We start from the raw sequence: 11,759 nt of genomic DNA on the forward strand, positions 1-11,759 counted from the left end.
ACAAATGCTTTCAAAAAGTGATGGGGACTAAATCAGCCATTTCAAAATGTGGTGGGGACATGTCCCCAGCATCCCCAGTCCACAATGTAAATTACCCCTATACCTCAGGCAAAGTCTGTAGAGACTTATGGGAAGTGTGCATGAAGGCCTCAAAAGGTCTGCTAGAGACACATAGTGCACTTGACATTTGACAGTGGGACAGCCCTTAGCAGGGGCCTAGCACATAAACATTCTCTATGGGCCCCTCCCCGCATCTACGGCTATTCGTTGGAGTATCTTTGTGGGCCCTCCTTACATGAGGACCTTGTATACTTAGTCCCTTACCCCCCTCAGTCCAACACCACTGGCCCTAAGCCCTTGTGGCCTAAGGCCTTATGGATGTGAGTCCATAGTGTGGAAATTGGGATTCAACCATTAACTTTATTTTATTTTATTTTTATGTTATTTTAGAGAACATATACATTAACAGTGGGCTATATACACAAAAACTATCCATGTCAGTGGTACATAATAAATGAAAGACAAGAAGAGTAGAACACAAGAAATTAAAACAGTAAAACATATTTAAAATACTCTATCATCGGTCCATAAGAAATCTGTCAAACACGTAATTAGTCTTCAGGTTCAGCCATGGACTTTGGCCTACACACCTGATGGCGATGATGATTTCCGCTTGCAGCTGAAGTTGATTGAAACGACGGGCACTGAGACCACGCGGAACGTGCCGTCAGCTATCTGTCGCTCAACCGTTGCTCTTCGTTCATACAGAAGATATAACTGCTGATCGAGAGGTTAACGGCTGATTCTGTGTTGCTGAGTAAAATATTAATACAATCCCCGTTTGTTTCTTCTCTTTTCACGTTATGTGGTTACAATGATGTGAGGATGGCCAAGCGACCGGGGACTGACGACGGGATGTTGCCTTCGCCGACCGCTCTCCGGGAATTCGCAGCCGATTTGAACGCCGCGGATGTGAACATGGACAGCGGCGACGGGGCCGTTGAGGTGTCCTTGGAAGAAATCCTGAAACTGTACAGCCAGCCGATAAACGAGGAGCAGGCGTGGGCAGTGTGTTACCAGTGTTGTCGGACATTAGCACAGAGGCAGCGGAGGAAAAGCTCCAAATCTGCCGGAGCTTCTGCGGTCGACTATCCGAGGAGGATTGAGGGACCCGGGGATGTGAGGATCGGGAGAGACGGGACTATCAAACTGCACTTTGAAGACGGCACAGGTAAACGAACCGAAACCTGCCAGGTGTCGCGATGTAACGTTATACTCAAACACGTGTCTGGTTTGAGTACCTGCGCAGCGAAAACGACAAAGATATCTCAACTGCCAACGATGAATCATTTTCCTTCACATCACTGGCAGGCCAAACCATCGGAGCATCCTCACACAGAGGCCATATTGTTGTGGCTGTCTGCCTTCAGCCATGTGGTGAATTTGTTTACAGACGCCCGATGCGTTTGTTAATAATGCATCATAGATCCGCATGGCTGCTGGGAATGAAACACACCAAGCGCGCTGTATTTATATTTATTAACAGACAGGGGTTTGTTCTTGCAGCAGATTGTGATATTTTATAAACATGCTTCATGTTATTGCTTCATTCACAAGGGTGTGTCTGCAGGGCTGCTTCAGTATGGCTGCTTTGGGTTAGTGTGTTAAAAAAAAAAAAATTATAATGCTCCTGCAGCGGTCAGTTAGCTACAGTAAACGGTGATTAACTGGCTAACGGCCAGGACACAGATGACTCACGTTGCCGCCAACAGCCTCCATTATGTGTGTTGTGACATTTAGGTAAAGGAAGATTAATGTGTGGGCTGCATGCACCCGAGGGAGATTTTAAACGCAATGGAAACACGTTTTGATATACAGTAGTTTTGTTAAAAAGGATGTGAGCTGAAGTAGACCAATCAGCTGACTGTGGTCAACTTTCCTGCAGGTTTGTCTTCCACCATGCCTGTTTACCTCAGCGCTGATAATGAGTCATTGATCAGTCAATTAACAGAAAATTAATTGGCAACAATTTTGATCATTCTCATAAGCAAAAATGACAACTTCTCAAATGTGAATATTTTTTTTTCTTAGGTTTTTTTATGATGGTAACTTGAATATGTTTGGGACTGTTTGTTGGACATAACATGTGATATGAAGCTGTTACCTTGGGTTTTCTGCTATATTCTGACAATTTATAGCCAGAACATAATTTTGTCAATGAAAGAAATAATCACTTTCAGACTTATCTAACCCTAATGTACCTGACAACAGGTTACCCATCTGGGCATCTAGGCAGTTAATGGATTATATCAAAAAATTCCAGTCCAAATGACTTGACATGGCTATTTTAATATAGTAATGTGTAGATTTACACTTGGAAGGCAAATTGAAAGCGATCAACTTCTAGAAAAACTACCACTACCCCTGGCTCTCAAGGACCAGTGGTGGAAAAATGGCTCCAGATTAGACGTCAACCCTGAAAACCAACACATCTGAGACCCTGTAATGTATTTTCTAAAGCACATTCTCAATTTGAAGGGGCTTACAGCAAACCTTGTTCCAGTGCGCCAGTTCAGGTGCAGCATGTCTCAAAGCCTTGCACCCTTTTAACTGAACTACATTAATGTGTGAGGGGCGGGGTGGCTGTTGGCGTAGCCTCAGGCAACGAGGTTTGGTCCTGCCTCCTGTGGACTTATTAGCCTGACCTAACCGCCCGGTCCAGCTCTCCTTCCTCAGCATATTCAACCGACCAGTAATGTTTGCTGTGTGTGGAAATTACACTCTCAGTATAAGTCAGTCAGCCCGTGAGAATAATAGCACTGCCAGGAATAGAACAAACGTGATGATTAGATGCACAGTCTGATTGCAGATGAGTTTGGAGATTATAGGGAGAGTCCTCTGCTGCTCCTCTGGCTGGTGGCTGATGTATTTTGGGACAGCTTGGCCCTGTCCTGATTCCTATTAGGCCTGGTGATGAGAGAGATGTGAGACTCATTAAGCTTTCGCTAGCTCAGCCGCTTGTTTAAGAGGTTACCCCAGCACAGGGTCCGATGCTTAAGCAACCTACGTATGGCCTGCATGAGTGCCTGACAATATGCCATGATTTGGCAAATACAGAGCTCTCTGGCCAGCGTCACTCTTCCTTTCTGCCTGCTTTTACCAAAATGTTGTTTGGAGTCATACACTGCCACTGTGGTCAGCTAGCAAGGACTCTCATCACACAAGGAAAGTGTTTATTTTTGTCTGTGTGCATGGCAAACAGGAGTTGAGTGTTATTTTAGGCTCAATTGATGCAAGATGCACGCTGTTCCTGCTTCCGTCAGATCAATTCGCATGGGGGAGAATATATTTACTCCCACTTCATGTTGCTGAGAGAAAAGGCCTGAATGCCGCATCAAGATGAGACACTTGTTTACCCCAAGATTGGCATACCTACAGTACAGAGGAATTTTCTTTTCCTCTTGTTGATTTAGTGCAGCATTTTTAACTGGAGTCTTATTCATACAGTTGATCTGTTTATTTGTGTTAGTGAATGGGTTCAAATGAGGATGTAACGTCTCTTCTGTATTTATTTATTAGATCGGAAGCCAGTGATGGGTAAAAGAAGTCATTTAAAAATGTGATCTGGTAGAATATCTCTCTGTGAAACCCTTTCAGCAGTACAGAGGTTGATATTTCTGTGACTAGGATGGTCTGGGTGACGCTGCACACCGTTCCAAATATGCCCTCTGTGACTTACTTGCCGAGGCCAAGCCATCTCCTTGGCTGGGATGAACAGAGGACCTAGTGTTTCTCAGACGAACGTTGGTGGATGACTGTTTATGTTTTTCTCCTGTCTGTTGGCTGTAGTTCATAGTGACCTGTGCAGAATTGAGCTACGCTATGGAACAAGTATTCTCTGTGAATGAATGGATTTTGTGAACATCTGTCTGTATAGGAAAATGTCATGGTATGCAGCTGCGTCACTTCAAGTAGCCCCAGTTAATTGGATGACTCAATCACTTCCTCAATTGAATTGTTATTGAATGCTAACGCCGTTTCGGTTTAAATTCTGATATGGCACATCCAGCCGAAGGGTCTCATTTATATGCAACAAGTTAATTTTACACTCTGGACTTGTGTTAAAGTCTGCAGATTTATGGCTCTATTTGTACTTTCGCCCCTGACGTTACTCCAATTTATAAGAGACAAGCTGTTGAAGTGAAAGTGAACTCTGTATGTAACAAATGTACCGTTGTTCAATTAGGGACTGTAAAATATTTTAGAGTGTGGAAAGAGACATTTGAGCTCTGACATGAATATCTGAAGGTATAGGTGTGTTGGAAAAGCTAGCGTCGGAAAAACGAGATAAGATCGTTAAAGCTTACATGTTTTTATCTATTGTCCAGTAAGGGAAAGAGAAAGTTCAGGGTTTTCCCGTCCGCTTAAGTTCCTGTGGTGTGTTGTGGCGGTAAGAAAAGGTCTATAGTGTACTGTAAAGACTAATGGGTTATATAGATCGTCACGTCACCGTCAAAGTTTAGGTCTCTTTAATGTGACTTTCCATTTGAGAGGGGTTTTAGTGTAAATGAATATTGTGCAATGGTTAGACGTCTTTCTCGCAAGTATGAACAGGCTTATTACTTTAACCAGTCCCTGGTGGCTCTCTTGATCGCTTCTTCATTCTCAAGTTTAATATTTTATGTTCTGTAACACTGTGTGAGGTGTTTGCTTTAAATATGTCTTGCATAACTAAACAATACAGGCACACAAATAATTGACTCAATGACTCAAGTTTGCCCTGCTTGAGTGTCTATTACAAATTAACACTTGCACAATTTAATAACTATCCAGTGTTTATGCGTGCGAATTACTCTTTCTGTTCTGTCATTACAGATAAATACGGATCGCCCCCAACGTCATTAGAGGTGAGTTTCAAGTCACAATTTCCTCCAAGTTAAGGTTCAGAAAACTAGTTTCCTTTTTGCACCAAGTACAGTTAGAGCTGGTAGCGGTGTTATTATACTCAGGATAGCGTATGCAGGTTTTCTTGAATGTTTGTGTTATTCAGTCATTGGATGTCTGTCATGCATTATTTAGTTCCCTCATTATATAAACACACACAACTATTTCAGAATGTGTTTTCACGGCTTGCCCACCACTGACGCTGTTTGAGCAATTGCACCACAACACTGTGTTGCAATGTTGTTGATATTTACTTTGAGAAAAACATTTGGTCTATATTAAGTCAATGCAAGAGGACATTTAAATGAATGTTATTTGATTATTAATGCTGGTGAAAAGTGGTGGCCTTCATGTGTGAAGGGGTGATTTTTCCCTCTCTCCTCTTCAGGAACCGGTAGAAATATCCTAGTCTGTCATCGGCACAGCCAAAATGTAAATATGGCACAGCTCAGCAGGTACAGATGGAAACAGGATGGACTTTCTTGGTTTTTTCATGTGTGTAGACATGCACCCACAGAATAAACTCACTTCTTGCTAAAAAGGAACATGATCGCTGCAGTCAGCACCTGCACAGAAAGTTGTATACATATAAAAAAAAATAAGGGGTTTTACTCATCCAAATATAACATGCACGTCATCCTTCCAATTGTTTGTTCCAGAGATTGAGCCTTGACCTGTGATGCACCAAATATGAGTGTGGGAGTGAGCTCTGTACAAATGGCACTTTTTTGTATTCTTTTTTTTCTTCTGCAGCTATTGTGTATGCTGCACTTTAATGCAGAAGAGCACTTAAGAGAGCACTACTTTTGTTGTTTTTCCCCCCTCCTTTTGTTCATAAATGCATTACTTTCAATACTATTATACACTCAAACATCATCGCCGAAACCACTTGAAGACATGTGGCCAGTGTCTGTTTGGCCTAGCAAGGTACATTGTGTGATACTGGGAGGAGAAGTCTTTCTCAAAGCTTAATTATGTGTACACAGACTATTTAGAGTCCCCCTGTCAACTCAGAACACCCAGATCATCCTCCATGTTTGTTGTTCATGTGACTACAGGCATGCATGGTTTACTTGGACACTGAATTCCTCTGCGTCAGCTGACGGTCAACATGGATTAAATCCCATGTTTTAGCTCTGGGCTTCACTTATACCACGTTACTACAAATAAACAGGGCGTGTTTGCCTCATTGGTTCCTTGAAAATGCGCAACATCTTTCACAAAGGTTATGAATGCATCAGCATGACAATCTCACAGACTCGACCGGGTGGCTAAACCATGAGGACACACCTTGTTTTAAAAAATGTTTATTATTTTTATAGTCTCATTGATTGATAGCTTAAGCACAGACATAATAGCTTGTCACTTGTGTGAGCTCTGAGTCAGTGGCTTGTTTTTAGCCACACACCCAAAATAAACAAACAATGGCTCTGTCAGCCGCTCGATCTACCATTTTGATCCTGACTGAAATATCTTTACAACTAATGGATTTACTGCCACGACATTTTGCACAGACATTAAAGTCCACTGATTAGCTGAGCCCCAATTTCAGTCCACTTTTACTGGCCGGGTGTGGCTACATGTTACGACAAACGCAGTTCTTAATTAGTCGGCAGGTCTGGTTTTTATAGAAGTTCTATGGATGTTTTAAGCCCACTGGGTCAAGTGAAGTGGTCATAAAAGTTGTGTCCATTCCTCAATTATTTATATTCCTTTAGTCCTAGTGTCCACCAATCAAAAGATCAAAACAACAGTAACATTAATAATTTATAATTGATTATTCGATAGCCCAATTATTATACAAATTATACTCTGCTAGTTTAAATAAACAATTTGATAGTATTGCCTATCTTTGCTGAGCAGCAGCTTTGTGTGAAAAGAATTAAAACACGTGTGTGTGTGTGTGTGTGTGTGTCATAAGTAAAGCCCAGGCTTGTAACTGAAGTTTTACAGTATTTGTAATCACTTTGATAATTCCCTAACTTGTCATCTAACGCCACCATCAAGCCAAAATTTGAATTTGTCATTTAGCTGAAAAATTACCAAACGTTAGCATGCTAACACTCTAAATTATAAGTGGTTTAACATCAGCACGTTAGCATTGCGAACATGTTAGCATGCTAAAGTAGCATTCAGCTCAAAGCAGAGCAGCTGCATAACTGAAGAGTATTTGTCTTGTTTCAACCTGTTTAATGGTAGGTAGGTACGTTCTGAGAGGCTGTTAGCATTAACTGGAATTATAAACTTGCCCTGGTGCTTCTCCTTGACCTTACCTAATTATATTGAGATCTTTTGGGAACATTGATTTAGTGTGCACAACAACTCACAAACAACATATTGCGCTTTTAATTGATTGATTATACATGGCACTCCTTCACAGTTGGTCACATTTTGACTGTAGTCTGTCTGTCTACACATCCCTTGTGTAAGTGAGTCAGCCAACTAGCCAGTCTCCCACTCTCTCATACCCTTCCTCTCTACACTCGAGTCTTTCGGATATAATCACTAGCTTGTGTTGGGTTGACCCACTTTCCCTCACTTACACCATAGAACCTGTTAGGAGAACCATTGATACTGTCAAACAAGAACCTGATTTTCTTACTTTACATTCAAGCTGGTCATGAGTTTGCTTCTCTCTCGTGGTGCTCTGTTATATTCATGGTTGGTCTCAGAAGAAAAATTTGTGCGAGACCTGTACCTTCTGTTGTAGGACAAGCTTAACCCAGTTTGTCCTCAGTTAAAGATTAAGGTGAGATTAGTTGTAGTATCCTATTATAGGTTCTCCAATTTGCCTGTCTGCTCGGGTCTATGTAGCTCAATTTAGGGCCAAGATTGCCAGAGTCAAGCATGAGATGATGCCTTGGATTAGGAAATGGATCCTAATAGTTCGGGTTTAGTTGTTTAGTGAGTGAGTCAGCATATGGCTGTTAGTCTTATTTTGTCGGTCTCTAAATAATATGGACCTGTCATACCTCGAGTTTGAAGTGTTGTTCGTTCACAGACCTGTTTATTCTTGGCTTTTAAAAGTTAAATTCCAGATTCAAATTAGATCATCATTCGCACTCATCTCTTTCCAGATGTTTGGAGGTTAGAGCTGTTTGGCTCAGATTCAGTAATGCATATTTTTGCATCTAAACAGTGTACAGTACTGGCTTCCACGCTGCAGCTGGTTGTACAGGGGCTGCATGTGTCTGCATGTAAGGCTTCTGTGTGTCGTGGAAGTGTGTGTTCGGCGTGCAGGGGCTGGGTATCTCCCCCCTATACCGTTCACTGCAGGCAATAAGATCTGTCTCTACAAAGACTTTCTCACTCTAACAAGCTCTGATGCAGACTGCACATTTTAAGAGGGATAGACATACTTTTTAATACAAACTAAAGATGGCTGTTTAATGATGATGGTGAAGGCTTTCAAATGTGTCATTTTGATAAGTATAGGTGTTCTGTATTATTTAACGGACCCAAATAAATATGTGTTTATCAGCATACTTGTTTGTAGCTGTGGCTTTTGAGTTCAGACCATTGACTGTATAAAAGAAGTGGACTTAGCCACCCTGATGTCACCTATTGGTTTGTGGACTGCCTTTTTGAAGCCTTGAGTTTAGTATTTTGTCTGTCGCCATCTTGTTTGTTTGGAACCAGAAGTGACCATATTTGAGGATGGAGGACTCTCAAAGTTCAGTGTGAATTGTCCGCGAAGTGACCCGCATGCGCAGAAGAATAACAGGGCGTCACACGCAGCACGCTGTCATAGAGAAGTAAACAGAGCCACTGAGGTTAGCTGCTACTGGCTAACCCTCACAATTTTCACAGGAGACTCGTTTTTTTTTTGTCCCCTCACGGGTCACATTTCTCCCGAATTACGACAAGTGTTCACAACTTTCAGTTATTTAAATTTTGAATGAAGGACATTTACTTGTAACAAAGTATGTCTGCACTGTGGTATTGTTACTTTCAGATATGAGTTCTTCCTCTACCACTGCCCTGGAGTAACGTTTACCAGTGACCTAACTTTTACATCCGGCTTTTATCCTAATCAATCAATTGATCTTTGTGACGCTGACCGCCTCACTTAAAAGCACCCATGTGGCTCATATTAGAGCCCCAGAGGTTAAATTTCTGTCTATACAGGGATATTCACAGCAAGTGCAAAGCCACAGGAAAGCAGTTTATGGAGTAGTCTGAGCTATTTCAGTCAGGATATTCTATTTATATCCACCACAGAAGAAATCAGTTTCTTCTGTGGTCTGGAGAGATGAATTGCGTTTACTCTTCAGTCTGTCAAGTTTATGAAGTTATCACATCTTTTGTCACAGACATTGTCAAGTAGCTGCTAGAAAGTCGTGTGGGTTGTTGGTGTGTGGAATTAGTTTGTGAAGAGCTAGTTTTTCTTCATTCTTCGTCATAGAAGCTGCCGATCTCAGATTTGTGTGGCTGTTACAGGCACTAAGGGTTTCTGACAATATTATAGGTCAAACTCAGTAGAAAGATGATGGATAGTGGTTGTAGTGAAATAAACTGACACATGCAATATCTGCAGTCTGTGGGAGGCAGACAATTTTTTGAATTTTATCTGGAGATGCATGTTTTAAACAGTTGTCTCTATCTTGCCTGCAAATACAGTATCAGTATTTATGCCTATTTCATCTGGATAGCTTGCAATGATGACACATGACAATGGCTGTTTTGATCCAGAGGGACGTTTTCTTAATCCTCCACCGTTTCCAATTAATGGATGAATGCAAACACTACAGGAGATATTCAAGACAAGATTGTGTCTTGTCCTACTATGAACTCCGATATTGATGCTTCAGACTTCAGAAGGCTGAGCATCCCTTCCTGCAGTGGGAGACCTCCTAGATTTAACTCTGGTTATGTAACTGTCTGTGTTATGATGGCTTTGCTCTACTACTGCAGCAAATGCGGGAATTTGCTTAGCTGACTGCTTTGTGAACTTTGCAATGCCTTGGGCTGCATCTGCAAAGGCAGGAGTGCAGTCAGCAAGAAAAGACTTTTGCTTTCCATTAAATAATGTCATTACTATTTAAAAAGCAGGGTTTAAAAAAAGGTTTCCTGTGATAATTCAGGTCAGAGTGTTAGAGTTCATCAGAAGTCCACTTGACAGCTGATTAATTGAATTGATTATTCATTACTGGAAAACTAGGAGTTGTATGTATTGTGAACTCATCTGGAGGCTAACACAACAACACATAAATCTGCCCCCCCCCCTTTCTTGTGTGTTTGTGCGAGTGTTAATGGTGCTCTTTAAAACAAACATCTCATTCTTTGCCCATCTGCATGTGGGTTGACTCACTGATGCTTTCCCCGTCACGGTTGCTCCCCTTGCACTGCTTGTCGAGACAGCTTATAGAACTACATGTCTCTATTTTTCAACCTAGTCTTGGTTTTTAGGATTATTTGTCCTTGCAGTTTGCCCCATATGACTTAAACTTGCAGCTCATCAGAGCTTTTTTATTTCTGAGAGGCTCCGTGATGGAAAATTGCAATAGTTCCATGTAAAACATGCAGTGCAAAGGAAAAAAGTGCAATTTTGCTTCATTTATTTAACCTGTGTCTAACCAGGGATGGCCACATAAAGAAGTAAGCTTTTTTTTTTTTTCCAAACAAGTTCTGGTAAAGAAAGCTGTACACTAAGTAAAACATTAGTGCTTGCTTTCCTATCTGAGCTGTTTGGCCTGAAGGGAGCCCAAGCAGATGTCTTTTTTTAATTATGTGTCTTTAATTTTTTTGGTCATCAAAAGGCTAGTGTTTGCAGAGTGCACAGCTTGACACATATTTAACTCGGTAAGTGGGGGGAAAAACTACTCTTAATTTTTTTGAGTGGGCACAAAGCTTTAACAAGGTCATTTTTGGAGGCATAAGTATTTACTTGCCATATTCACTTTTTACGATTTTATGCATTTTATTCATCCACTGATATATAATTTATTAGCCTTTTTTTTGTGCTAGCTGTGGTTATTGGGAACTAGCTCTGGCAATGATGCTCGAGAATTGATATGAAACGCAGCGTTCTTTAAGGAGACAAGGGTTATTCACGAGTAGAAAATTCTCTTCGTATTCGTCATTGATTCTCAAGATGATGCTTCTGACACTGGTCCTTATGAGATAAGGAGTTTCTCTGGTATAAAACCACTCATTGTTGGACAACATAAGACTGAAGCACTCCCAGGCCATGATGTCATACAAGAGCTGTATCATTCGTTTGTTGAGCGTGAGAAAAGTTGCTTCTGATGGACGATGGAGTGCATTCTGTGGGGAATTTGTTTGTCATACACTGATATTTGTTGTGATAGAAGCCTGTCTCACTAAAGCCTAATTTATTCTCTATGAAACTATTATTTTCTTTGACACCCAGTTGACTCATTCTGCTGCATTCCCCAAGAAGCATCTGAAAATGTGGGTGGTTTCTTGCGTTATCTGTGGTTTGCTTAGACCACAGCAATGGGAACATGTGTTTCATCCACCGTGGCAGGCTTCCATCTATCCTGGGTGGAGCCTGGTTTCAATTAGCGGCTTGCTAACCAGCGTTTCTGCCCCTGCCTGAAACCCAGCGGTGGATTTTCTGTTTCCTAACTGTTTAACCGCAAATTTGTTCCTCCCTCTGCTCCTCTGCTTTGCCTCCTTGCCTCATTCATCTGAGTCACAAGTCTTCAAATGAAATTGTGATGCGTAGTTAGAAAATGTAGCTGTACTTGAGACAGCCTCTGTGCTGGCTATTGATACTTGCCTCTTCCTCCATCCATCAATCCATAAACCCATGGCGGACTTAATGTCACTCTTTGGTAAAGTATTTCAAC

General features: G+C 41.5%; 1 protein-coding gene across 2 annotated transcripts in view; it reads left to right on the top strand.

The window, feature by feature from the left end:
• The first annotated feature begins 656 nt into the window (after window positions 1-656).
• The window catches only part of spire1a (spire-type actin nucleation factor 1a), a 34,261-nt gene continuing 23,158 nt past the window's right edge, over window positions 657-11,759 (top strand). Inside the window, exons 1-2 of one of the 2 annotated variants that reach the window (XM_046058408.1) lie at window positions 657-1,231; window positions 4,876-4,907. In XM_046058408.1, coding sequence (XP_045914364.1) covers window positions 886-1,231; window positions 4,876-4,907 — 378 coding nt within the window. In that variant the 5' untranslated portion in view covers window positions 657-885. The remainder of the gene's footprint in view (window positions 1,232-4,875; window positions 4,908-11,759) is intronic. The other variant, XM_046058409.1, reaches the window with a different exon arrangement.

Source organism: Micropterus dolomieu, linkage group LG09 (assembly GCF_021292245.1).
Source record: "Micropterus dolomieu isolate WLL.071019.BEF.003 ecotype Adirondacks linkage group LG09, ASM2129224v1, whole genome shotgun sequence".
Classification (NCBI taxonomy): Eukaryota; Metazoa; Chordata; class Actinopteri; order Centrarchiformes; family Centrarchidae; genus Micropterus; species Micropterus dolomieu.